We start from the raw sequence: 26,978 nt of genomic DNA, 5'->3' as shown, positions 1-26,978 counted from the left end.
AAACGAGTGCAGGTTAGAAAGTACCTGCATTTGTATAATTCTAGCTTTAAAGAGTATAAGGATTTGTATATGGGTGCTAATCGTGGCGAGAGATTGCCCAAACATCATTGTTCGTGTTGTGCAATTCTTCTTCGTTGTCGTCCTTCACACCAGACCTGCTTTACTGCTCTGTAGTGACAATTGTAGGCCAGGTGCGGTAGTGCAAGTTGTCGTAATGCGCATGCGTCGACCGCCTGTGTACGCGTTCATGTCACATGGCGTATATTTTGAATGGCTATGCGTACGACTGTGTACATACGCTTGCGTACGCGTGAAAAAAACGTAATTTGCGTCACGCGTACCCTGCTGATGACGAAATTTGTGTCTAGCGTACGCGTACAAAGTTAAGTATATTTTGGGCTTAACGCAGCAACATGAGAAAACGTCGTGATTTCGCGCATGCGCGCTGAAGGGGAAACACAGGAAATTGACTCGGGAAGCTCGTGCGCACTCGAAAGTATCTGGCTGCGTCCGAAACCGCATACTTACCTACATGTACATATAAATACATGTTATATAGTAGGTAAGTATGTGGTTTCGGACGCAGCCTCTGTGATTTATAGATTGTTTTTAAATAAATAAATAAATAAATAAATAAATAAATGCATGCATGCATGCATGCACAGGTCACTGCAGGGGCTCCCCACTACACTATTCCCAGGATATTAAAAATAAATAAAAAAAAAATACTTGCCACATTTGGTTTGTATGGGGGGAAAAACATTATCAGGAATTTTATTTAACACAATAATAATTCTGTATATTTTTACTAATTCAAAGTCTGCTCAAACCTGTAAGGGTAAAAATATTAATCATATACAGGTCCAACCACACAGTTAAGGTAACAAGAAAGGGTGTAAAGGAAAAAAAAAATTGACAGTAGTAATTTTATGTAAACTGCTTCAAGCACTTTAAGTAAAATTACTACTATCAAATTTTTTACCATGAAGAAAAAATGTTTTTTTCCACACACCATGTCAATAAAATCCAAACTTAAAGCAATTCAGAGAAAACTACCCTTTTCCTGAAGCACATCATGAATATATGTCTAGAAATATAAATAAAGCAAAGGACAACTGTTGTAGATTTGGTTAGATAAGCGCAACAGGACTCCCAACAGCACTATATCAGACAGTGTATGTTTCATGTTTTTATTTCTTTGGCTAATATATGTGCATGTTTTTACAGTGTGCACAAAAAGATACAGGCATAAAACAACAACAAAAATGGCATTCCACAGAACTGAAATAGCAGTTCAAACAGGCAGTTTTGTATAAAATTGTCTTGCATCTGCAATTTTACAGACAGATTAGACTTGGGTAAGTACATTGTTAGAGCTTTAGTACATATTTTTGTAAATATCAATAGTGATAAAAGACCTTCTACATTAATAAACTCCTAGCAACATTACGCACCAACATGGTGCCTAAACATGCATAATATCAACATGACTAGAACGGGCTTGTACAGGAATAAAACACAAATGGGGCATACTGTTATAGGAAAATAACCAACAATTTTAATTTCCCTTATACCACAGTAAATTAATTGCCTACAATTTTTTTTTACTAATTAAAGAATGACTAATTTTTTTATCCATTGATGGATACATTTACAGAATCTACAGGAAGTTAGAGCTCGAGTCCTTTCCCATGTTTATGTTGAATTGGACAGCAGAGTCCAAAGAGTTATGGTCATTAGGGCCAGTATATGGGGCTGAAGGCTGTACCACCTAGCAAGGGAGATAAACAATATTGAAGTGATGCTGGAAAGAGAATCAGGTACATAGACAGAGGGAGGAGGAATCAAATTTATATGACTTCTAACACCATCTTGGAAATCACCAATACATTGTATGCCCCAATAAACCATTTTAAATGTCAGTCATGACACCTTTAATATAATAAATACTATTTAAAGGTAGGCATTTTAAAATCATCTTCAATACACAAATAGTTTTAGATATTCAAACAAAATACAACATTAAACAAAGGCAACCTGAGTAAGCACAAAATACGGAGGTGGGGGTTGGTTTTTTTTTTATTGAAGCAAAAAAAAAAAAAAAAAAAAAAAAAAAAAAATGTACCCAACACCCATCACCAATGTGAAAAACTAATTGCCTCCTTAAACTTAAAATTTGGTTGTGCCACCTTTAGCAGCAAAAACTGCAACCAAACACTTCCAGTAACTGGAGATCAGTCTATTACAGTGCTGTGGTGGCATTTTGGCTCACTCTTCTTTGCAGAACTGCTTTAGTTCAGCCACGCTGGAGCGTTTTCGACCATGACCTGCCCATTTAAGTTTCTGCCTCAGCATCTCAATTGGTATGGGTCAGGACTTTGACTAGGCAACTCCAAAACTTTACTTTAGCTTTTATTGAGCCATTCAGAGGTGGACTAACTCCTATGCTTTGGATCATTGTCTTGCTGCATAATCCAGTTTCGCTCGAGTTTCAGCTTATAAATTGAAAACCGGACATTCTCTTTTAGGATTTTCTGGTAAAGAGCAGAATTCATGTTTCCCTCAATTATTGCGAGTTGCCCAGAGCCTGAAGTAGGAAAGCATCCCCACACCATCACACTTACACCACCATGCTTGACCGTAGACATTATGTTCTTTTTGTGGAATTCAGTGTTTGGTTTACGCCAGATGTAATGGGACCCGTCTACCAAACAGTTCCACTTTCGACTCATCAACCCACAGAACATTCTCCAAAAAGGTTTGAGGATTATCAGGGGGTGTTTTGGCAAAATTCAGACGAGCCTTAATGTTCTTCTGGGATAGCAGGGGTTTTCACCTTGACACTATTCCACGGATGCCGTTTTTCCCAAGTGTCTTTCTGATAGTGGAGTCATGAACAGTGACCTTTATTAATGCAAGAGAGGCCTGTAGGTCCTTTGATGTTGTCCTTGGGTCTTTTGTGACTTCCTGGATGAGTTGTTGCTGTGCTCTTGGAGGAATTTTGGAAGGTTCTGGGAAGGTTCACTACTGTGTAGAGTTTTTCCATTTGGAGATAATGGCTCTCACTGTGGTTCTTTGGAGTCCCAGGGCCTTTGAAATAGCTTTGTAACTCTTCCCAAACTGATGCATTTCAAATCACCTTCTTCCTCATCATTTCTGGAATTTCTTTCAATTTTGGCATAGTGTGTTACCGGGTAAGACCTTCATGCTGTTTAAAATGATATATTTAAGTGTTGATGTGATGGAACAGGGTTTGCAGTAATCAGGCCTGGTTGTGTCTAGTTCAGCTGAACCCCATTATGAATGCAGTTTCATAGATTTGGGGAATTAGTAACTACGGGGGCAAATACATTTTCACACACACTTGGTACTGGATCATTTTTTTGCTTCAATAAATAATATTTTTATAAATAATATATTTTAAAATGGTATTTTGTGTTTCCTCAGGTTGCCTTTGTTTTAGCTTAGATTTTATTTTAATTTCTGAAACAATTTAGTATGTGATATACATAAAAACAGAAGAAATCAGGATGAGGGGAAATACTTTTTCACTGCACTGTATGTGGGTCTTCCCACAAAATTAGAAGCACACAATTGTCCAGAATGTTTCTGTATGCTGTATCATTACGATTTCCCTTCACAGGAACTAAGGCACCCAAAGCTGTTCCAGCATGACAATACACCTGTGCACAAAGCGAGGTTCATAAAGACATGATTTGGTGTGGAAGAACATGAGTGGCCCACACAGAGCCCTGACCAAACCCCACTGAACTTTATTAGATACGATTAAGTCAAAGTATGTGAGCACCAGATCATTTTACCCATATGTGTTTGTTTAACATCCCATTACAAAATCATAATTACTATGGAGTTGGTCCCCTGTTTGCTGTTACAACAGTCTCCACTCTTTGGAAAATAGCTGTGGGGATTTGTGTCCTTTCAGCCACAAGGGCATTAGTGAGGTTGGGTACGGATGTCAGGTGAGAAGGCCTGGGTTGCAGTCAGCATATCAATTCTTTGCAAAAAAGTGTTCAGCTGGTTTGAGGTCAGGGGCCAGTGCAGGCCACTCGAGTTCTTCCACACCAACCTTGGCACAGGACGTTTTTTGGACCTCACTTTGTGCACAGGAGCAATGTCATGCAGCAAAAGGTTTGGGCTTGGCCCCTTCCAGTGAAGGGAATTTGTAATGCTACAGCATGCAAAGGCATTCTAAATCAATTGTGTGACAATTTTTTGTGGAAACAGTTTAGGCAGTGCCCACAGAGGTGTGATGGTCAGGTGTCCACATACTTTAGTGAACTGTGAGATAAGGAAGTGAGTTTATGGCAGAGGATTTTACATAGTATTTCAACTGAACTTGGAGGTAAAGGAGTCTCCCATTTGAAAGAGATCATGTTTTAACCACAACCCATAGGCTACTATGATACATAGTGCAAATATTCAAACAGTCTTTAGTGTAGGTACCTCAGGCTGTGGAGGTGTGAGTAGTGGAGTCATAGCAGTTATTTCCCCTTTGACTGGATCAGGGCCAGCAGGAGCATTATACATCACTGGAGCAAAACCCTGCAAACACAGACACAGCCACAAAAGAGGGAGATTTCATCATCTACATATTTGAATGTAAACAGTGAGAATTGCAGAACAGAAAGCAGTGGGGGATAGAGTAAAATAAATATGCAAATGAACGAAGCAGAATCATACAGCCGGAGTAGGTTGGTTGTAGGGAGCACCACTCCACTGAGGAGGCTGAGCTGGAGGAAAGCTAGATGCAGGAGGGTATCCAGGGTTAAAGGCCTAAAAAACAAGCAACAGTAGATAAATCCTTGAAAAGTCATTTAACATCAGTCTTATATTTGTATATTGTGTGTGTTCACTAAACATTTATAAAACATTCACTTGTGGGAGTGATAATCAGTGACAAAAATCGGAATTTACATGAATCAGACCGTACAGGATTTTGCTGAGTTTTTTGGGAAAATGTTTGAAAGTTTTCGGCGGCTTTTTAAAAAATTTTTTGCGGAAAACTACTTGAATCGGCAAAATTGTAATTGCACGAAATTGTTTTGCACGGTCTTTTACATCGATGTTTGTTGGTAACTGAGACCTTTTAGCTGTACACATGTTCGACACATGAATCGAAGAGGGCTTTGGCTGAATGCGCATTGGGATGACGTCACATGAGTCTTGAGAATATTGCAGAGTTTGTTGGTTCTGTATTAATTTCTGCAATCGCGAAATCCTGGAGGGTCCGATATATTTATTTGCTTGCTCACATGTCACTTATATGTGATGTATAATTAAAACTGTGTCATCAAATGGTCTATTACCAATGTTCTTTGCTTACCATGTAAGGATAGTGTGTGTGTGTGTCTCTTACAGGGTTAGGGGGCATAGCTGGCGATGTAGCAGGATATCCACCATAGGGTGGTTGAGGAGGAAATGTGGGATTAGGAGGAGGAGAAGTACCCACAGGGTAACCAGGTGTATAGCCCTGAAAATCAGTAGCACAGAAATTTTAAAAGATACACAAGCATCAGCACTTGATTAACAAATTCTACATTGTAATTTCATGTGACACTCAACTGCATAAAGAAAAGCCCCCAAACTTCCATGTATTATAAACAACTTCCCTTTAAAAATCCAAGCAATCAGCTTGTTACGGACAATACGGAGCATGTCAAGTTGTCAAAGATGATGAACCTCAACGAAAACGTGCTATGTTGCATGCTGGTGTGTTACCGGTGTAGGGCCTGCAGGAGCTGCGGGGTTGGTGTAGGTTGGTGGAGGTCCAGGTGGATGAATTTGGTTGTCGTACGTCACTGTGGTGGTGTTTACGGCAGTGGTAGTGGGTTGGCTGCTCTTTCTACAGACCTTCTTTCTGCAGCAACAGAAAATACAGGGTGGAATACCAAGCAACATCAGCAGACCCATGAAGGGACCTACATTCACTCCCGCATGATGATCTAGAGAGAGAGAGATGGGCAAAAAAAAAAAAAAAAAAAAAAAAAAAAAAAAAAAAAGAGTTAATACACAAAGCAGTAAGTAATATCCTCAAAAGATTAAAAAGGAGAATGGAATATGGAAAATGTTGAACAGCATTAGTTCCCTACAGACCAGACTTGTATCATTTTAACATTATGAACATCACATGGATCATACATCATTTTATAATAATGATAGAATAAAGACTTAAGGACACAATTATACAATCATTTCAAATATCATTCTACTGTACTGAGTCTGGCAGACATTTTTTTTTAACTTTAGGTTTAGTGTATGGGAGTCATCTAGCTGCTCTATTAATAAACCCATTTTGCCTGTGCAGTGTTTTACACACTCCCTCTGTCAATCACTGTCCATTCTAAACCTGTTACAGAGTCATCCCCACCCCACCCCACCCCCAGGAGATGGAGAGATAAATAAAGGGACTATCCATTGTATATACGGGGGTGGTGGTGTTAACTATGAAAGCTACATGACCTGAAGAGATCTTCATTACTAACAGTCATGTATTGTGTGATTTTATCTCAGCACAGCAAGGGAACATGACTGATGAAAAACAGCAGTTCAAATGAAAGACTTAAAGAGGAATGGCAGCTGGTTTTGGAAAACACTGAAATGGCTAAAAAGAATCATCTAGCCAGAAGTTAACGATGATAAAGTTTATGGGAGAATTTTCCAGGTACATTGGTTTATCCAAGGTACAAGCATATGTACATTAACTATCACATTATAATAGTCTATGAGGACACTAGCCCTGATTTGCTGTCCTTGATTCATATATGAATATGATAGGGCTACACAATTAATAGTACTTTTTTATTACAGGTTAAATTTTTTTGAAGATCAAAATAAGCACAATAAGCTGCGATATTAACCAATTGGATCATTTTATATATGCTTTTTAATTGGTGTAACTCTTCAGTGATATGCTTTACCAGTATTTGGTTGCATGTTGTGCTAGTGTATAATCATATGTATTTAGTTTACACTAATTTGTTTGATATTTAGGTTTTTATATATTTAATTAAAAGTAGACCAGTAATGTATATTCCAAGATTTATACTTTTGAAAGAATATACACTACTGTCAAATGTTTGAACCCACCTGTACAGTTTTCTTCAATTGTATTATTTTTTAATACTTTTGAATAATGATAGACATTATCACTATGAAATAATGCAACTGGAATTATGCCATAGCAAAAAAATTTAAATAAATAATAATAATAATAATAATAATTAAATTAATCGAAATTACTTAAAATTCTTAACAGTATTCTCAACGAAGTTTTGAAGTTCCCAAATAGGCCAAGCTCCTCACTGCTTTTCAGACAATAAAAACTCATTCAAAAAACGTAATTTAAGGCACACTTCCAACTGAAATTATTTAAAACTTCTCTCTGCCGAAACATGTGGGTCTGCAACCCATTACTTCCCCTTATTTAAAAAAAATCCCTTATGAAACAGTCATTTAAATAAAAGCTTTTTAAATAATTATAATTTAAATTTATTCCATAGAACCTCCGAGCATACTGGATCTGGGGTTTTTTCCCCCCAAACTAATTGTTTGGGGAAATTTTTTTTTACCTAAAGTAAAAACTGCTCATTCAAAATAATTTAAATCCAGAAATAAATTTGTACATGGCCATTAACTTCACCATTCATATCTTTTAGAGATGTACACTGAAACACGCACCTTTATCAAAATCTCTTTAGATCAGATGTGTGGTTTATTTATTTTTTTACTATTATTGTTGTTCTGATGCGTCTGATTTTTACTAGTAGTGTAATGAAATCTAAATCACTGTATAATAAGAAGAAGAAGAAGAAGAAGAAGAAGAAGAAGAATAGATAGTTAATATTACAGCAGGTGGTGCACAGGTCCAGAGTCTAATTCATTCCAACAAACACAACATTAGTCTTTCTAAAATATTTTTGGAAATATTCAGAAATTTCAGGTAGAAACTCACCAACCAAGTGCATAGAGATGATCTTGACTTTGCGATTTAGACGATCTCTGAGTGTGTAGTTGCCCACATCAGACACATTGACATTGAGCACCTCGATGCTGTTGCTAGTCACCTGGATCCGCCCCATGTAGTCAGGATGTAAATTGCCTACAGGTGAGCCGTGATCCACCAGAGTGAGATTAAAATCTTCGTTTGAAAAATGTAGTGTGGCATCATTCTTCACAAGCTGACCCAGTGGAATTCGAATCGTTTCACCAGCCACACAATCCTGGGAAATCCTTTTAGCTTCAAAAGCAATTAACAGAGGTAGTATTAAATTAAAAACCGTGATCCACCAGAGTGAGATTAAAATCGTCATTTAAAAAATGTAGTGTGGCATCATTCTTCGAAAGATCACGCAGGGAAATCCTTAAGGTTTCACCAGCCACACGATACTGGCTCTCTCTTTTAGCTTTTAAAACAATTAACAGAGGTAGTATTAAATAGGATGTCTGTACAAAGGATAGTGTACCTGTTGTACATAGAAAAATGTGTCATGGAAAAATGCGAAGGAAAAAGTTAAGAAAGTAAACTGCTATCTTAGGGATGATTTACACTTCTATAAGCCTGTTTCTCTAAGCACCTCAAGGCCTCACGCACAGACTCTTGCATAATGTGAGGATGTTCAGTAGGGACAATGTCAGATGAACCACACTGAAATTTACAGATTTTACAGAGATGATTGCCAGACTCGCACCCCTGGAAGGGGAAGTGTCAAGCAGTTAGATCAAAGAATAGTTCCATATTTTGCAGTAAAAATAATAAATAGAAAATAAGACGTGCTGGAGGAAAAAAGAATATTTGCATGCACAGTTATAAACCAAGTATAATTCTCACTGAAAGCACTTGTGAAGCATTTGTACTCATCTGCACTCAGCAGTATAAAGTGACTCTTGTATCAAAGCATTTCTATTTAACCAGTGTTTAATCCACAATTCTATCAATCGTGGAATTGTGGAATTGTCTATGCTTTTATTACGCGATTACGTTTATTTTAAATTGAGTTAAAAACTTTATTATTTAACATTTTATTGTTTACACTTGAGATTTAGCAGGAAGCATACTACTTTGAACTATATTCTGAATCTGTTTAAACCCGTGGAACACTTAGAGACGCAAACAGATACAAAACTCCAACAACCAATCAGCTTTCATGACTGGTCAGCACACAGAACCACAGGCACACAAGGTAATTACTGATTAATTGTGTGCCACACTTATGCATAATACCACTTTCTGCATCATGACACAAACACATGTTAACACAGAATTGAAAGCCTAAAATCACTTACTGATAACCTTCAATAAATGGATGGAAATCTTTTTGCTCCAGAAGTTAAACAAAGTGTAGGTTCCCTGATCATCAAATGTGACAGAAAGAATTACAAATTTTCTGGTAGAATCTCTTCCCGTTATTTTTCCCCTTTTAGTTATGGAAGATCTGGACCAAAGAACATCCTTCTGTGATGTAGTCGCAGAGATAAACTCCAAACTCTGAGCCTCAACCGGCAGCCAGATACTAAGCTGATCTCCGAACATCAGCCCCTCATGATAGGTCTTAGGTAGGTTAGTGTTACCAGCACTGCAGTCTGTGGGGGTGGGGGAAGCAAGAGAGAGAAAGAGAGATTTACAAAATATTTACATAATGAATCCTACCATAACATAGTGCTAAGCAAAAGTGATTATTCACCGAGGCAGTTAGCTGGTAAGTGTTTCTTTCTTAAATTTTAGTTGAAACTAGTTGTAGCATCGGTTGTCAGATAGAAGGTTTAACTGCACTTTCTTGCTGCTACGAGTTGTTTACACGTTGTAGATTAGAGCTAATTCCTATATTCATATTCGGTTTTGGTCAGGAGTCGCTCGTTCATGCGATTACACTTTGTTTTGCTAATTAAAGAGGCGTGCTCAACTGTGAAGCACCCTACCACAGTACTTAAGAACTACAAAACGCTGACGCAAAAGCGTCAGCCCTTGTCGTATGAAGACCAAGCTCATGTAATCTGCACGAGTCCACTGAGCACTCACGTTGCTAAGTATACTTTTCTCTGTCTCTCCACCTTTTCCTCCTCTCTTCCCCTCGCTGTTTACCCATTTACACACTAACGTGTCATCAGTTTATCCCGGTTATTTACCACAGGCACAGACCACAGCACACTCCAAGTACGCAACTTGTACAACCTACGCTCCCTGCATGTGGCTTCTGCAGATTCCTTCTCGTTCTCTATGGGACTTTGGAACTGCCAATCTGCCGTCAACAAGGGAGATTTCATTCCTGACTTTGCAATCCACTCCAACCTCAGTGTGCTGGCTCTGACTGAGACTCGTGCCCCAACAGACCAGGGGGTGGTACAGGTTTTCTTCTCTCCAAAACATGGAAATGTACGTGTCTTTCTCCCCCTTGCTCCTAGACGTCCTTTGAATTTCATGCTGTTACAGTTACTGACCCTGCCAAAATGCAGTTTCTTCTTGTTCATCGTCCTCCAGGTCAAGTGGGGAAGTTCAATGAAGAGTTTGACATGATACTGTCTACCATCCTGGATGACGGAACTCCTCGGTGACTTCAACATTCACCTAGACAAACCACATGCAGCTGACTTTCTTGCACTCCTTCCCACGTTTGACCTCAAGCAGTTCACCACCCCAGCAACTCACAAAACTGGCAAACAGCTCGACCTCATCCTCACATGTAACTGCACCACACAAAATCTTTCTATTACTCCTCTCCACACCTCTGACCATTTCTTTATCCAGTTTTCTATTTCTCTCCCCTCATCCCCCTCACTGTCTCCACCTTCTATCTCCTTTAGTCACAATCTTCGCTCCCTTTCCCTCCCTCACACTTCTCCATGGTCACATCACTTTTTTGTCATTTGACAAAAATTGCTAAGTTTGGCCACTTTGTTGAGCTATTACAGTAAAAATACCTGAAAATGGCTGAATAAATGTTGTTTTTAAACGATTATATTTTATCCGATGTTTCGGACATACATGTTCTTTATAGAATATGTTAGACCTCCTCATTGTGAACAACTCTGCCTGTAGGACAACTGCTGTCAATCATATAGTCCGTTAAATATGTGAGATTATTAAAAAAAAAACAAAAAAAACTTGTCAACTAGTCCTAGGTTTTTCGCTCAACTGAAATAAAACTATTGCAGGACAATTCTTTGGACTATTTGGATCAATAATTATCAAAAATTGTTGAATTTTTATTTTAACTTTGCAAGGGTACAGCAAAACGTTTGGAGTGGGCGTGACCACTCTTACTTAATTGGCTATAATTCTTGAAATGAATGAGATATTTTCGCCAAACTTGGCATACTTATGTATCAGCTCAATCTGAAGACAGATCTAAAAAATAATACTGATTTTGAAGAGTTGGTGGCGCTATAACAGAACAAAACATGAAATTGGTACTAAATGTGGAACCACTGGTCCAATACACATGATAAATGAATTTTGCAAGAATTGTCCTTGTCCAAGGTCCAATCGGCATATATGAGGACAACTGTGAAGCTTGAAAAATACGGCTGCCACTGGTTGATCAATGTTCAGCATCAATGTTCGATTTAGGTGCTTATAGGATTGCAAAATATTAAGTAATACCTTTTAACATCTTTAAGGGCCCTAAACGTCTTGAAATCTGATAATTGCTACTTGCAGCTATATTTTTATTTGTAATTTGTCATTCAAATTTGAGAATGTGGTATTATTGTACTTTGAGTGATGCAATCTTTGTAGAAGTATATTCTGGATCATTTTTTGGCATGCATGAGAATGTGAGGAAGTGAAACAAAATTTCTTACACTTAGCATAAACAGCTAAGAGCAGGATCCAAAAGCCTTGCATTTTTCTGTGAATGAAAGAGTGAGACGTTAAAGGTGAAGCCAGTTAAGAACAATGCAGCACAATGCAGTCGTGTGGAGGCTAGATCATCATGTCCGGACTGGTCCAAAACTGGAATTGAGTAGGAAAAAAATATAATGGTTTGGGGGTTTTCCAAAAAAAACTCACTGATTTCTTTAGGGTTCAGAACAAGGGCTTGTGACTTCTACTAAAATTTCACTGTCTTTACATTTTAACTATTAGTCAAGTGACATGTTTTTGCATAGTATGAATCTTTTTTACTACATAATCTTACAGTAGTCTCTGTATTCCCCTAGCTACATATCCTGACAAATTGTAAAAGGCTATTTGTATTCATCATGATGATTTATTGGAATATCCAATAGCTTATTATTGGTAACATGACAAAATGGATTTACAAATCAGATACTGCAAATTGGTCTCAAGAATTTAAAATTCCCTACTATAGATTTGCACAGTTGGCATCAGTGGGTCATGAGATCACTCTGGTCTTAAAAACCCCTTCCAATTAATTTTAGGTTAACATACAACGCTAAGTGTGTTATTTAAAAAATAATAATAATAATTTCTTGGGACACTCTGATTTGTTGTAGAGTTCTACATATAAGCTTATAGGGTTCTTACAGAGACCCAAGCTGAAGAACAATGAAAACTGCCAAATGTTGCATTTTTCATCTGATGAGCTGTTTAATAATCAGAAAATGAGAATTCTTCACTCATTAGCTAAACAAAAAAATGACCTATTGGTTTTTTAAAAGTCCCAGATTGTGAAGAACTGGCTTGTATTTTAATTTAATTGATTGATCAATGGAAAATGAAACATTCCTTAAATACCATTTTCAGTTCAAATACATTTGACTGAAAAAGTTTGCATCCATCTTGATTTCTTAGAGAAAAGGATTTTAGACATAAAACAAAATTCTATGATTATTAATGTCTTCCTACTGATACCATGTTACTTTGGAGGACTTGTTCTAGCACACATGCTAAACAAATGAATAAATCAACCAATACAACAATCGATAGATCTAATATAACAGAAAATAAAAAACACTAAAAGTACCGCTGGTACTCAGGTGAGACAGGGACTACAGAGCAGTATGATTTATTGGAGTTTAAACTCACCTGAACTTTATTTTTTTTCTGGAGTAGATGTGGGAAAAAGGGTTACTTTCTTTGAAAAAAAAGTAAAAATAATAAAGCATCAGAAATACAGTCAGACATGCAGAATACAAATCATTTAAAAAGCAAAGAAACAAAAAAGAGCACGCCAACATTTCCAGCACAAACAAGTAATATGGTGACTGGCCAAAAGAATTAAGTAGGGTCTAGGTGACCTCCTACACCATAAGTATTTGCTTTTCAGAGACCTTGATGTCTGCATTCAGGTTTCTTGCTCTTTTTGTTTTTTAATTACTAAATGAAAGGATGATGGCAATTGCATGCAATATGTATTTGATATATAACTATTATACGTAACCTCAGTCTGTTTCAATCTACAGCGTCTGTTTGTTATAACATTTCTCACGCAGCTCCATATGAACATACCCCTAGCCACGCCCATTCCAGAAAATGGCTTCAAATTATTCCTGGCGGTCAAGCAAGTAAAGATTCAGCTTGGAGTCGCAATTAAAGAAATGAGATGCACATCTAGAGTCAAATGTTTCATAATGAATGTAGTGTTTACTTCAGAGTGACTGACACAACTCACTGTTTTCAGTTCAAATACCAGACATCACAACCTGCAAAAACTCATTTCAAGGAGGTAGCTTTATCGGCCACTGCGCGCCACCCACCCACACACAGGCACCAAACATGTATGAACAAGGACATGACATTTCATTATGACAGAACACTATTTATTTAAAGACACATCTCAACTATTTAAAACTCTAATGCAAATAGCTTTTCTGGTGTATGCAGAAAATGTGACATTAAAATATGTACTTACACAGTTTCATATTATATTATATTACTGTATTATTCCACACATGGAGTCATTTTTATATTCAATAACTACTTTACACATGTCTACAGGGAGTTTGTCCTTATCACCTAGACATCAATACAGTAGCTCCTTATAGCAGCTAGTTAAAATAACGTTAGCTATAGGCTACTGATGGACGAATTACACCTATTAAACACCTCAACATGTCTTTTACACTCATTTACCCCACCATGGGCAACTGAGAAATCACTGCTGAATATATTACAGTGAGCTATACTCAGTATGTTTACATGGATAAAAATTATTACCATATGGTAATTATTACCATACCAGATATTAACCAGATTAAGACAATACTCTGATTAAGAAACTACCATGTAAACAGCTATTTCTGCTTACCTTAATCCGACTAAAGTCATACTCGAAAAAAAACAAATTGAATTAAGACATGTGGAGTATTCCTATTTTAGTCATATTATCGGTTAACATCCATAGTGCACTGACCAATCATAGCACGGTCTCGCTCTAACCAATCACGTTGTGTTTTACAGTCAGGGTGGGAACAAAGTGGTACTATACCAAACTCATGTACATCAGCATCAATGTAACACCATTAACAGAAAACCAGCATCATTATGAGTCATAAGTGCACTGTTATTATAGATCAGTGATCTGATGGATTAGTAACTGATTTTCTTGTAGATGTTGTTACAATGATGCAGTTAGATGGTTAGAACCGCTCTCCTGTCGTGATTCCTCCTGATCGGCCATGTTGGAGAGCCTCTATTACAGACCTATGCAAATTCAGTGCAGTGCTTTTATTTTCCTTGTTTTGGATATACTTATTGAGTACACTATTACAAGGGTAGGACCTATGTAATAATTTAAATGTGCCTTCGTTTATCTTGTTTGTTAATAGATATTTGTGTGGAAGAGACCAGACCAGACTCCAATTAACATTGTATAACGCCATCCATTTTAAAGATGAAGCTGGAATAGATTTTCTGTTAATATGATTGTGAACAACGTGGTTATTGAATTTGTGATCAGTAATCAAAATCCCATCAATTGATATAGAAGTGTTATACAAAAAAATAGGACTATAAGTTTGTTCTCCTTTCAAGAGAGTTTTTATACCACTAGGAAGGCGTTGAATACAACATTATATTCATTTAATGAGCCCCAAAATCAAATTTTCTGGAAAATTCTGAAAAGGAATAAAATTAACGATTGTCATCCATCAGCTGATTAACAATATAGATGTTATTTAAATACTGTCTCTCAAAAAAGTAATGATTTATTTCTGTAAATAATAATCTGATTGTTCCAGATAAAACAACAGTGAGGTGAAAAGTTAGGTTTGTAAACCAGTAACCACGATAATAAAACCTGTTGGTTAGGTTTTGCTAATTTAATGGATAGTTTACCAAGTGAGAAGGGGCACTATAACAAAAGATTCAATAGCTCCCATTTTCTTAAAAACAAAATTAGGAAATGTGTTCCATATGGAGGTTTTTTTTTTAACCAATCTTTTTAACCACTTTACTTTTAACACATGGTTAAAGAGGGTAAAGTCAACAACTCCAAGACCTCCATCACTAATCTTATTTCTGAGAACCTCCTTTTTAATCATGTGATTTATTTTTCCATATGAAATTATATAATCATTTATCTAATAAGGAATATATGACTTAGGACAATGCATTACAGAGAAGAGATAAGAAACTCTTAATAGACCCTCTACCTTTGACAGTAAAACTCAACCAAATCTCTCACCAACCAAGAATTGAACTTCTTTTTAATTACATCTTTAATAGGATTTAAATTAATTTATGTAAGAACCATATTTGAATTTAAAGATAGTTTTACTCCCAAATAATTAACTACATCTTTAAAATGTAGGAGATGCCCCAAACTTCCTGGAAAGTTGGGATGTCTGCCAGTGAAACCACCTCAGTGAAATAAGTCGTTCCATGTTACTATGGAGGACTTGTTCTAGCACAAATGCTAAACAAATGAATAAATCAACAAATACAATACAACAGTCAATAAATCTAAGATAACAGAAAATAAAAAAAAACACTAAAATATGCATTAGTCATTCCAAATTTGAGTCTATTTTTATTCTATTCTTTTTTTTTTTTTTTTTTAAACTCATTTACAGCTGGTACTCTGGTGAGACAGAGACTACAGAGCAGTATGATTTATTGGAGTTTAAACTCACCTGAGCTTTAGTTTTTTTTCCAGGTGTAGATGCGGGAAAAGGGTTTCTTTCCTTGATGAATGTGGAGTGCCAGGGGGAACCAACTGTATCCTAAACCGCGCAACAATCGACTAAAAATATATAATAATAATAATAATAATAATAATAATAATAGTAATAAAGCATCAGAAATACAGTCAGACGTGCAGAATGAAAATCATTTGAAAAGCAGATAAACAAAATGGAGCATGCCAACATTTCCAGCACGAACAAGTAACATAAAGAAATAAGTAGGGTCTGGGAGACCACGTACTCTATAAATACTTGCTTTTCGGAGACCGTGATGTCTGCCTTCGGGTTTCTTGTACTCTTTCTTTGTTTTTATTGAAAATTTACTAAATGAAAAGATGACAGTAATTACATGTTATAAGTAGTTCATATATAACTATTATACATAACCTCAGTCTGTTTCCGTCTACATGCAGTCTACAGCGCCTGTTTATTATAACGTTTCTCACGCAGCCCCACAGGGCTTCGCCCCTAGCCACGCCCAGTCCAGAAAATGGCATCAATTGTTTTCCGGCAATGACGTGAGTAAAATAATTCAAAGCTTCAGCTTTGAAGTCGCAATTCAAGAAGTGAGATACATATCTAGATTCAAATGTTTCATAATTAATGTAGTGTTTACTTCAGAATGACCGACACAACTCGTGGGAGGCGTTTAACTAACATGTTTAATGGGATTTCTGATGAAAGGAATAGGGAAAACTCCTTTTGCACAGAAACTGAGCAAACTCCCCACCTCATATCCGCACAGCCCCGACCCCACATCATCCCCACCCCCATACACACTGGGCGCACTGGTTGAGAGCAGGATGCTCGTAACACTCCTAATTTTTATTTATTTATTTATTACATATGTTCATGTTTACTCTTAACAGTAAATACATATTGGTAGATACTGGTAGTGATTGTGAAATGAAGCTTTACGAAGCACCGAGGCTTTCCCCTCAACTGTATCGTGATATGGTTCATTAATCGAAGCTTTACAACACGGTGCACACTATTGACATCTTGTGGTCAAAAGGTTGAAATGCTGCCTTTTAAATTGTTTCTTGTAATAAATCAGTCACTTTGTACTCTGAAAACCATAAAGGCAATAAAAAAATAATGTCTTTCATTTGTCAGGGTTGATGTAGTACTTACACAATGAATCCATTTATAAATGGGATGAATTAACTTTTACTGTAACAATATTTATAAATCTGCTTTGACCAACACATGCAGCCTTATTCACATGGGTTTTTCCTATGTCAGCATATAGTTTTGCATACAAGATCAAAATAAATGAAGATTATTGTGGAATGGTCAGTTGAAGTGCTTGTGAACTGGGCGGTGAAAGTGATTGTGAACTGGGCGGTGAAAGTGCTTCTGAACTGGGCGGTGAAAGTGCCTGTGATTCTCTCACAGAGGAGTCTAGAGTACATAAAAATTCCAGGGCAAGATGATGAAGATATGGATAGACTTACACTCTTTTGAAAGAGAGTCTTGTTTTTCAGGGTTTAACAGACATGTGAGATAGAATAAAAGGCAAGCAGGAGAAATACAGGAAGTAGACTGTACTCAAATAGAGCGTGAGTCCATTCCCTTGTTGATGTTGAACTGGATAGTGGAATCCAAGAAGTTAAGGACATTAGCATCAGTTTACAGGGCTGGAGGATGCGTTCCCTAGCAGGGGAGATGAGCCAAATTAATGTGATGAGGGAAAGAGGGTCTGATAGTTAAAGAGAAATACGGAAGGTTAGGGAAGGGTGAAAAAAAAGAGAGGAGGAATCATTTTAAACCTGATGTTTATGTTACCTCTAAACCTCGTACTCCATCATGATCGCTGAAATGGAAAATGTATTTTGTTGATCCGTGAGAGGAAATTTGAGTACTACAGCAGCAAAAGACGTGACAAGGTGCAGAAAACAATAGACATTCACAACAACCAAGTGGTGTGATTAGTTTGGATAGTATGGCATTCAGTGTGTATGAGTGTATATACTGTAAATGAATGGCCAAATGGATAATAATTGTTGCACATTTATATTTAATAAAGTTTTTTTTCTAATATATAAACCTCTGTTGTGTTTGCAGTTGTTTGATATCCATGAGAGCAGAGTATTTTTGTTATTTTTTTAACAAAAGATCAAAAGGTTAAACAATAAAGACAATATTTCACTTCTTTGCTCATATTTACCAAGGTTGCCAATATTAGTGGAGGGCACTGTCAACTGGCTCATCTTCTGCGCTATTTTTGAGTGATAAATCGTATTAGGATGATTTATGCAAACTGCGTAAAGGTGGGCAGATCTAGTAATCATCATTAGATATTGTGGCAGTGTGTTGTCATCCAGAGACAATAAAAGCATTATTTTGCAAAAGCCTATCAATATTAAAAAAGCACAATGTTGCAAATAATTTAAAAACAGCAGTTTTATTATATTGCATTTATGTCAAATAAGGTTTCATCATACAAACAATGTTGTAAGACTAAGGATGCAATTGGTTTGTTGGCCTAGTCCAAATGACAGAAAACACAATACTTTGGCCAAGAGAAGGGGCAAGAATGGCTTGTCTGACTATCTGAGGTGAAGTAAAAATCAAAGCCGCTACCTAGGACACCATCTAGATGGGTGGGCACTGTTTAGAAAGCCTTCAAATGTTCATCAAAGTACATGGAGTGAGTACCTGAAAGGCCCACTGATGCTCTGCTTCATTCTTTCCACAGAAGACAGCACTAAAAGTAAGCCCTGTTTCAAGCCTTGTTTCAAGCCCTGTTTATTGGTGCACCAACATATTTCAACTTGGTATGCCATTGTTTGTCTTCTGTAAAACTGAAACTTTACAGCAATGGTTGGTGGTGTGTAGCTGGGACCAAGCATTTTTCCAGTCAAAATGTTTTTTCAGCTTCAAAGAGAAGCAGGGGGCAGGCATGTGTCTCTGGAATCTCTGGGTTACCAATTAACAAAAACATGCAGGGCACTAGAAATCCTAAGAGTTTAAAATATAGCAGTATTGTAAACATAACAATAACAACAATTGGATATGATTAGATCACAAATTTGACCATATACTATCTGCTTTGGGGGAATACAAGTAAAAACCCTTACATTCATCCACTCAGTCCTTCCTGAAATATTCCACATAATCAATCTCAGGGGGAGACACCAGTTTCCTAGATGACATACACAAAGTTAGTACATAAAATACTATCTGGTACACACATGCATTCACACTCACACATAAAACTGTACGCACATTTCATGTACATTACATTATATTGCATTAGGGACATCTCAGCATTTATTAACCAAGAAAAATATGCCAAATCTGTGATTGACAAGCATGTGTTTTCACAATTCCTTTTGACAGTGACTCATTTTCCAAGTCTAACTACTTTTTTTGTACTCCACGTAGATCATAACCCATTTAAATCGTTTGGGAAATGTAAACGTTATTGTGCTTTTTATCCAGAAAAAATGCAGCTGCCCAGTTTACTTGTATTTATAGGGCAGTCTTGCCCGGATCAATATGGCGGACATGTTGGTATATCGCAACAACAGGCCAATGCAGCGTCTATGTATGTGTATGCATAAAACTACGACTTGGTGGTGCTCAAATACAAAACTTTCTTTTGTTTTATGCAGCCTGTGTTTCTAAGTACAATGGACTACTGTATATTGACTATATTCAGATGTTGGCCTAAGTAACATTCTATAGGTTATTTCTTTACACAATCACATCAAGAATGATGAAGAAGCATGAAATCTTCATTATTTTCCAAATTCATAACCAATCTTTTCTAACGTTCAATTTGAACTGATTATGTAAAAATCAAGGTAAAAAAAATAAATAAAATAGAACTAAAAGGTAGGTAACATTTTATAATTTACTGCTTGCATTAACAACATAACTGAGTTTTTAAAAAAAAAAAAAAACAACAACATTCACATCACTCCACATCCACATAGTACACTAAGTAAAAAAAAAAAAAAACCTGCATAGGACATTAAGACACAAAGTATTAAGCCCAAGCTCCCAGTCTATCTTATTCTACTGGTTACAAATGCATCATTTAACAATACTTGTGAGGTGTCCAGGCATCCACTCATTAATCCATTATAGCCTTTCTTTTTTCCTCACTCCACTTATAGTATTTTAAAATTTACCTGAAACATCCTTGTGTTAGAAAAGACAATACTACATTTCATTGCAAGTTTTAACCAGTTCATTAAACCATCCTTTATATCCTGAAACGACTACTTGCAAATGACCAAGTATGAACCTATGCATCAGCACAATTTCACTCTTTTTTGTGTTTACAATAATAGTCAAGATGGAGAAGAAACTACAAGAAGTTGGAGCTTGAGTCATTTCCGTTGTTTGTGTTGAACTGGACGTTGGAGTCCGAGGAGTTCAGGACATCAGTGGCAGTGTACGGAGCTGGATTCTGTGCCACCTAGTAGAGGAGATGAACAATATTAATATGATGAGGGAAAGAGGATCAGATACATATTAGGAAAGGGTGAGAACACAGAGAGAAGGACTAATTATTAAACCTGATATCTATATTACTTCTAAACCTTCGACTCCATCACTATCATGGAAATCACCAATACATCATCAATGTCAATACTATGGCACCATTACCATCTTCAATACATAGATTACATAACAGTCTGTGGTTCATTACCCATCTGGAAGGGTATCTTCAACCATCCTTAATGCTCATGTATGGTAAAAAGTGCAATGAACAAACACTCTTTAGTACAGAGTTAATTGTTAAATCATATTAGAGTAATAAAAGAAACGTAAATGGAAATGAAGTAATGGTGTAGGTACTTCAGGCTGTGGAGGTGTGAGTAGTGGAGTCATAGCAGTTATTTCCCCTGTGGCTGGCTCAGGGCCTGCAGGAGCGTTATACATCACTGGAGCAAAACCCTGCAAACACAGCCACAAAAGAGAGAGAATTGCACAAAAGAGGGACAGAATGCAATGGGGGACAGAGTGAAATAAATATATCAATGGATGAAGCAGAATCGTACAGCTGGAGCAGGTTGGGTATACGGGGCATCACTCCACTGAGGAGGCTGAGCTGGTGGAAAGCTGGATGCAGGAGGGTAAAGGGGATTCTGGTTGCTGCATTCAGGGTTAAAGTCCTAAAAAAACACAATAGATAAATCCATTAATAAGTCATTTTGCACTGGTTTTATTTACAGAATTTAAATATATTTGAACAAGGAAATAAATTTTGTGTGTGTGTCTTACAGGTTTAGGGGGCATAGCAGGTGATGTGGAAGGATATCCACTGCAGGGTGGTTGAGGAGGAAATATGGGATTAGGAGGTGGGTGAACAATACTCTCACCTACAGCAGGGTAGGGAGGAGTATAGCCCTGTAAATCAGTAGCACAGGCACTGTAAGGCTATATAAGCTTCAACACTCGTTTAATGGATTTTGTTGTTTCTTTAGGTAATGGGTAATAGTTTCACATTTTTTCCATCTACTGCCGTTAGATAGATGGGGTTTAGAATACAACTTTCTTTTTTTTTTTCTTTTTTTAAACTTACTTTGTACTTATTTTATTCAAATAAGTAACCATTTAAATGTTATATTTTTAACACTTTAACAGGTAGGAGTGTAAAAACAAAACAAAAAAACAACTATCAAAACATTGAGACATCTGTCTCTGCTGCCTGACTGAGAATGGCATCACTCATGTCTGAGTCTGAAGATCAGGCAGGGATCTCCTTGATTACTCTCATCCTCTCTCTCATCCCTCCACTATTACTCCTTTTACCATAAAATAGGGATAGACTGCTTTGAAGCTCAAATTCAAAATTCACATATTCTATACAATAAAGAAAAATGCTGTCAGTCACAAGCACATCAATTATGCAAAAAAAACCAGGAAGCATAACCCTGCTAACAGCTTTAAAATCCAAAGTCCAATAAGGTTGTCAAACAGACAGGATGCAATTAATTTGTTTGTCCAAATCAGAGTGAAATACAAAAATCCAAATTTGAAATAAAATTTTAAAAATGGCACATTGGCTACGGAGTATGTGAGAAGGGACAAATATCTGTCAGTTCACACACTGACCAACGAATGGCATCGTAGGGGTAAACATGCCATGGTTCAGTTCAACCCAGGGTTGGCTGGGCAACATAGGCCGCGATCTCTGTGGCCATGAGGGTGCGCCAAGGTCACTTGTCATGGGTTACCAAATTAACACTAACATAACCCATCCTTAATAGTGAATAGGAAATCTTCTGGAATTTAACTCACATACATGTTGTAAACATAATATTTTACAGGATTAGACAAAACAAAGGCAGTGTCACAATGCTGTGGTTTTCACATCCTGTTTATACCCTCTCTGGTGCACACCTGCACTCACAATCATGCATAATCTGCTTCAAATGTAGGGCTAGCAATTGAGATTTGAGAAATAAAAAAACATGACTCTTGCACAATCCTGTGTTGTGTTGTGTGCTGGTGTGTTACCGGTGGGGGGCCTGCAGGAGCCTGAGGATTGACGTAGGCTGGTGGAGGTCCAGGTGGATTAACTTGGTTGTCGAACTTCACAACAGTGGTGTTGGTGGTGGGTTGCCTTCGCTTTTTACAATTCTTATTTCTAAAGCAGCAGCAAATACAGGGTGGTATACCGAGCAATAGCAGAAGAGTTGTCAGAGGACCTGTACTAATCCCTTGATGTTGATCTAGAGAGAGAGAGAGAGGGAGAGAGAGAGAGAGAAAGAAAGAAAGAAATAGAGGTGGGAAAACATAATTATTACACAAACTGAAATCCTCAAAAGAGGGGAATTGGCTATGGAAGATGATGTACCCTGTCAGTTACCTATAGACCATTACATTTGCTTGTTTATAAAATTCCATTCTTAACATCATGAACATTACTGAGATCTTAGTTAATTTTATATTAATGCTAGAATAAAGACAGTTTTACAAGAATTTTAAATAACTTCCTATCTTACTGGCACTGGCAGATTGTATTTTGTCTTTGGAGTCATCTAGCCTTTTTCTTTTCCTGTGAAGTGTTTTACACATACCCACTGTCAATCACTGTTAATTCTAAAGCTCTTAAATCCCCCCGCCCTCCCCCCACCCCCAAACACACACACACACACACACACACACACACACACACACGCACCCAAAACAAAGAGCTAAATGGTTGTCTACACTGTATGGCCAAAAGTACACTTTGTGGCCCAATGTTTGTGGACACCTGACCATTACACCCATATGTGCTTTTTGACAACCCCATTCCAGATGTAGTCCCCCATTTGCTGTTATAATAAGCTCCACTCTTCTGGGAAGTCTTTATACTAGATTTTGGAGCATGGCTGGGGGGATTTGCTCACTCAGCCACAGCATCAATAGTGAGGTAGGGCACTAATGTCAGCCAAGAAGGCCTGTGAGAGCTGTGTGCAGGGCATTCTAGTTCTTCCACTCCAAACTTGGCAAACCTTGTCTTCATGGAGCTCGCTTTGTGTACAGGGGCATTGTCATGCTGGAACAGGTTTGGGCCTCTCAGTTCCAGTGAAGCAAAATTTTACTGCTATAGCATACAAATACATCCTATACAATTGTGTGCTTCAATGTTGTTGCACTAGGTTGGGGATGGTACATATACACAATATATACAACACATACATACATAAATACATACATACATACATATATATATTAGGGATGCACCGAATGTTCGGTAACCGAAATTATTCGGCCAAAAATAGCAAAAAAAGCCCTTTCGGTGTTCGGCCGAATAAGTGAAAAGGCCGAATACATTTGACCAAACAATGACGTGTTTGATGACGTGCCAAATACCCTAGCACCCAGAGTGAGACGCGCGAATGTCACGACCTCCACTTCCGGCAGTGCGCCCGGAGCGATGATGGGGCGTGCGCATGCACGAGCTACGTGCACGAGCGCATGCTCTTCGGATGTTGACAACCGTGACATTGTTTACTGTGGACACATGCGTTTGTTTTGTTTCTGTTCCGGAGTATTCTGTCACGTCGCGAGACGTAAGGGAGTAGAGTATGGAAGCAGGTAAAGACGTATTTATTTAAGGGAACATAACATTAACAACGTATCTAACTATACTATATCTACTATAATACTCCACGAGGTGTACAGGGTCGCGAGCGGTATATATCCCCAATATAATCAGGCGTCTATAACCGAATAGAACCATTTTTTGCACTCGTCAGTGCACTTTTTTGTTGTAGGCTACAGAGTGTTAAATTCTTTCAGCAGTCAGTTATAGGCCTAACATAGGCTATTCAAGGGGGGCTCAAAGATGACCACATAAAAATATTTTTATTTTACTAATTTATTTATTTAAAGGTACATTGTGCCTTGTTGGTAGCCTATGCCTGCAGGAATGAAAAAAAAATGTTCAGTGTTAAATAAATATTTTGAAATTGTAGTTTTTGTAATTGATTTTTTTCTTTGAAAAGCAAGACAAAATAGTAAAAAGCACATTTTGACTATTTAATTTATGCAGTGGTGAAAAAAATGGTAAAATAAATGGAAAAAACACGAAAAACGTGTTCGGTATTCGGCCTTTGACCAAGTTTTTCATTAGCTTCGGCTTCAGCCAAGAATTTTCATTTCGGTGCATCCCTAATATATGTGTGTATATATACATGTATATATATATATATATATATGTGTGTGTGTGTGTGTGTGTGTGTGTGTGTGTGTGTAATTCTTTTTATTATCTTGACTTTTAAAAAAAAAATAATAATACCATTGATTGCTATTATAAGTGAAACCTGTAGAATTTTAACATGTTCTCCCTGTGTGTGTGGGTTTCCTTTGTGTTCTCTAGTTTCCTCTCACCTCCTAAAACATGCTATTGTGTGTGTTTACTGATAGGTGACTACAGAAGCCCTAAGCAGTCCTTCCTGATTTTGCAATTGCAGAAATTAATGCAAAATCAAGCAAATTTCGCAATATGTTTCAGAATTACCGCAGATTTTGGCCAAGACGCATCATGTGACGTCATCACAACTTGCATTCATCCAAAGCCCTCTTTGATTCACATGCATCAAACATGAATACAGCTGATCACATTTACCAATAAACTTCACTGTGAAAGACATGTGCAAAACAGTTTTGTGCAATTGTCTTATTCTTTTCTTCTTTCTTGTTTTCTCGTGATCACGACTTAATTTTTCTGTGTACTCGACATAACAACATGTTTTTATTGTTCTGGAGGCAACATAATGGCTGAACAAATTAGTTTTTACTTTGATCAGGGACTCACTCAAGCTGAAATAGCTCTGTGTCTGTGAGTGATTGACGACTTCCACATTAGTGTCTGACACTTGAGAAGGCAATGCCCCTCTCTCTTAATGTGGAGATAAGGTCCAGCTCTACAGCAGGCAATTATTAAGTTTGTGATGGTGATGGTGAAGACACCAACGTGCATGCAACACCAGTGCCAATCACAAGACACAAGATTTTGTCATGATAAAATTATATTGTGAGAAAACTGCTTTTTGTTATGTCAAGATCATGAGATAAACAAGAAAGAAAAAAAAAATAATGCATTAGGGCTTCCATAGCAGACAAATGAACAAATATTTTAAAAAGTACTCTATTAAAGCTAAAAGGGTAGAGTCATGTGGCTAGTCATGTTTTTTGGCACTGACGTGATGCTATTTTCTGGGGTGGTAGAGGAAACTGACAATCAAAAGCAGAGAAATGGTTTTGTAACACAAGTTTATTATTATTATTATTATTATTATTATTTCACTTATGTCATTTTAACTTTTTCAGATACTTTCATCAATTTGTTTTATTAATAATCTACAGAACTACTAATCACAAAAACAGTTCCTGCCAGATGTGCTCCTCCAATTAATTATAAGAAGAAGAACTCTAGATTTTGTAGAAATACATTTTGGGAATACTCAAAAATTTCAGGTAGAAACTCACCAACCAAGTACATAGAGATGATCTTGACTTTGCGATTTAGACGATCGCTGAGTGTGTAGTTGCCCACATCTGACACATTGACATTGAGTACCTCGATGCTGTTGCTAGTCACCTGGATCCGTCCCATGTAGTCAGGATGTAAATTGCCTACAGGTGAGCCGTGATCCACCAGAGTGAGATTAAAATCTTCGTTTGAAAAATGTAGTGTGGCATCATTCTTCACAAGCTGACCCAGTGGAATTCGAAACGTTTCACCAGCCACACAATCCTGGGAAATCCTTTTAGCTTCAAAAGCAATTAACAGAGGTAGTATTAAATTCTCATTTAAATAGGAGGTTTGTGCAGAGGAAGCATTGTATATAAAAGCAAGTTAATAATGGAAAATATAAAACTAGGAGTTAAAAAAGAAAACTGGCATTAAAAAGGGAATGTTTACAAAGGCCTAAGATCACTTACCGACAACCTTCACTAAATGGATGGACCTCTTGTTGTCCAACACGTTCAGCACAGTGTAGGTTCCTTGATCATCAAATGTGATCGAATTAATGACAAATCTCCTGCCATTATCTCTTCCTGATACTCTTCCCCTTTTGGCTAACTGATATTTGGCCCAAAGGACTTTCGGCTCTGTTTCATCCACAGGGACAAACTGCAGTTTCATAGCTCCTATTGACAGCATGATATTCAGTGAGTCGCCATACATGATTTCTACATGATATGTAATGGAAGCACAGGAGTCTAAGGAGAGAAAAAGAGGAGTAAAAATAAAGATCTCTAGATCATCAAAATGTACCTTTGGGACTCCTACCAGCCGATATGCTATTACAATTAAGATAACATTTATTAGACAGTTTTCTTTATGGTCATTGGTAAATCATTTATTTGCTTATTTGTAATTTCCAGACATTGACTGAATTTAGGCCATGGGTTTA

At 37.2% G+C, this 26,978-nt stretch overlaps 2 protein-coding genes across 4 annotated transcripts; both read right to left on the bottom strand.

The window, feature by feature from the left end:
* Window positions 1-1,176: 1,176 nt before the first annotated feature.
* On the bottom strand, window positions 1,177-16,562 carry LOC128605970 (uncharacterized). 3 transcript variants are annotated; one of them, XM_053621896.1, is made up of 11 exons: window positions 16,343-16,562; window positions 16,051-16,160; window positions 13,004-13,052; window positions 11,818-11,864; window positions 9,304-9,600; window positions 7,973-8,257; window positions 5,740-5,963; window positions 5,378-5,491; window positions 4,702-4,794; window positions 4,465-4,563; window positions 1,177-1,771 (listed from the first exon to the last, which is right to left on the bottom strand). In XM_053621896.1, the coding sequence occupies exons 4-11, from the start codon at window positions 11,858-11,860 to the stop codon at window positions 1,661-1,663; spliced, it is 1,266 nt and encodes a 421-aa protein (XP_053477871.1). In that variant the 5' UTR covers window positions 11,861-11,864; window positions 13,004-13,052; window positions 16,051-16,160; window positions 16,343-16,562; the 3' UTR covers window positions 1,177-1,660. The 3 variants fall into 3 exon arrangements, with proteins under 3 accessions (XP_053477871.1, XP_053477872.1, XP_053477870.1); XM_053621897.1 differs by having other exon boundaries at window positions 16,051-16,140; XM_053621895.1 differs by lacking the exons at window positions 16,051-16,160; window positions 16,343-16,562 and having other exon boundaries at window positions 13,004-15,997.
* A 1,927-nt stretch (window positions 16,563-18,489) lies between these two features.
* On the bottom strand, window positions 18,490-26,587 carry LOC128605979 (uncharacterized). The gene is made up of 7 exons (XM_053621906.1): window positions 26,503-26,587; window positions 26,047-26,331; window positions 22,582-22,796; window positions 21,343-21,468; window positions 21,120-21,233; window positions 20,917-21,015; window positions 18,490-20,533 (listed from the first exon to the last, which is right to left on the bottom strand). Exons 2-7 carry the CDS (start codon window positions 26,171-26,173, stop codon window positions 20,423-20,425), a joined length of 792 nt encoding a protein of 263 aa, XP_053477881.1. The 5' UTR covers window positions 26,174-26,331; window positions 26,503-26,587; the 3' UTR covers window positions 18,490-20,422.
* Between the last annotated feature and the right edge of the window lie 391 nt (window positions 26,588-26,978).

This window comes from Ictalurus furcatus, chromosome 3 (assembly GCF_023375685.1).
Source record: "Ictalurus furcatus strain D&B chromosome 3, Billie_1.0, whole genome shotgun sequence".
NCBI classification, from domain to species: Eukaryota; Metazoa; Chordata; class Actinopteri; order Siluriformes; family Ictaluridae; genus Ictalurus; species Ictalurus furcatus.
Note: the sequence above shows the minus strand (reverse complement) of the source record. Positions and strands in the feature narration are given on the sequence as shown.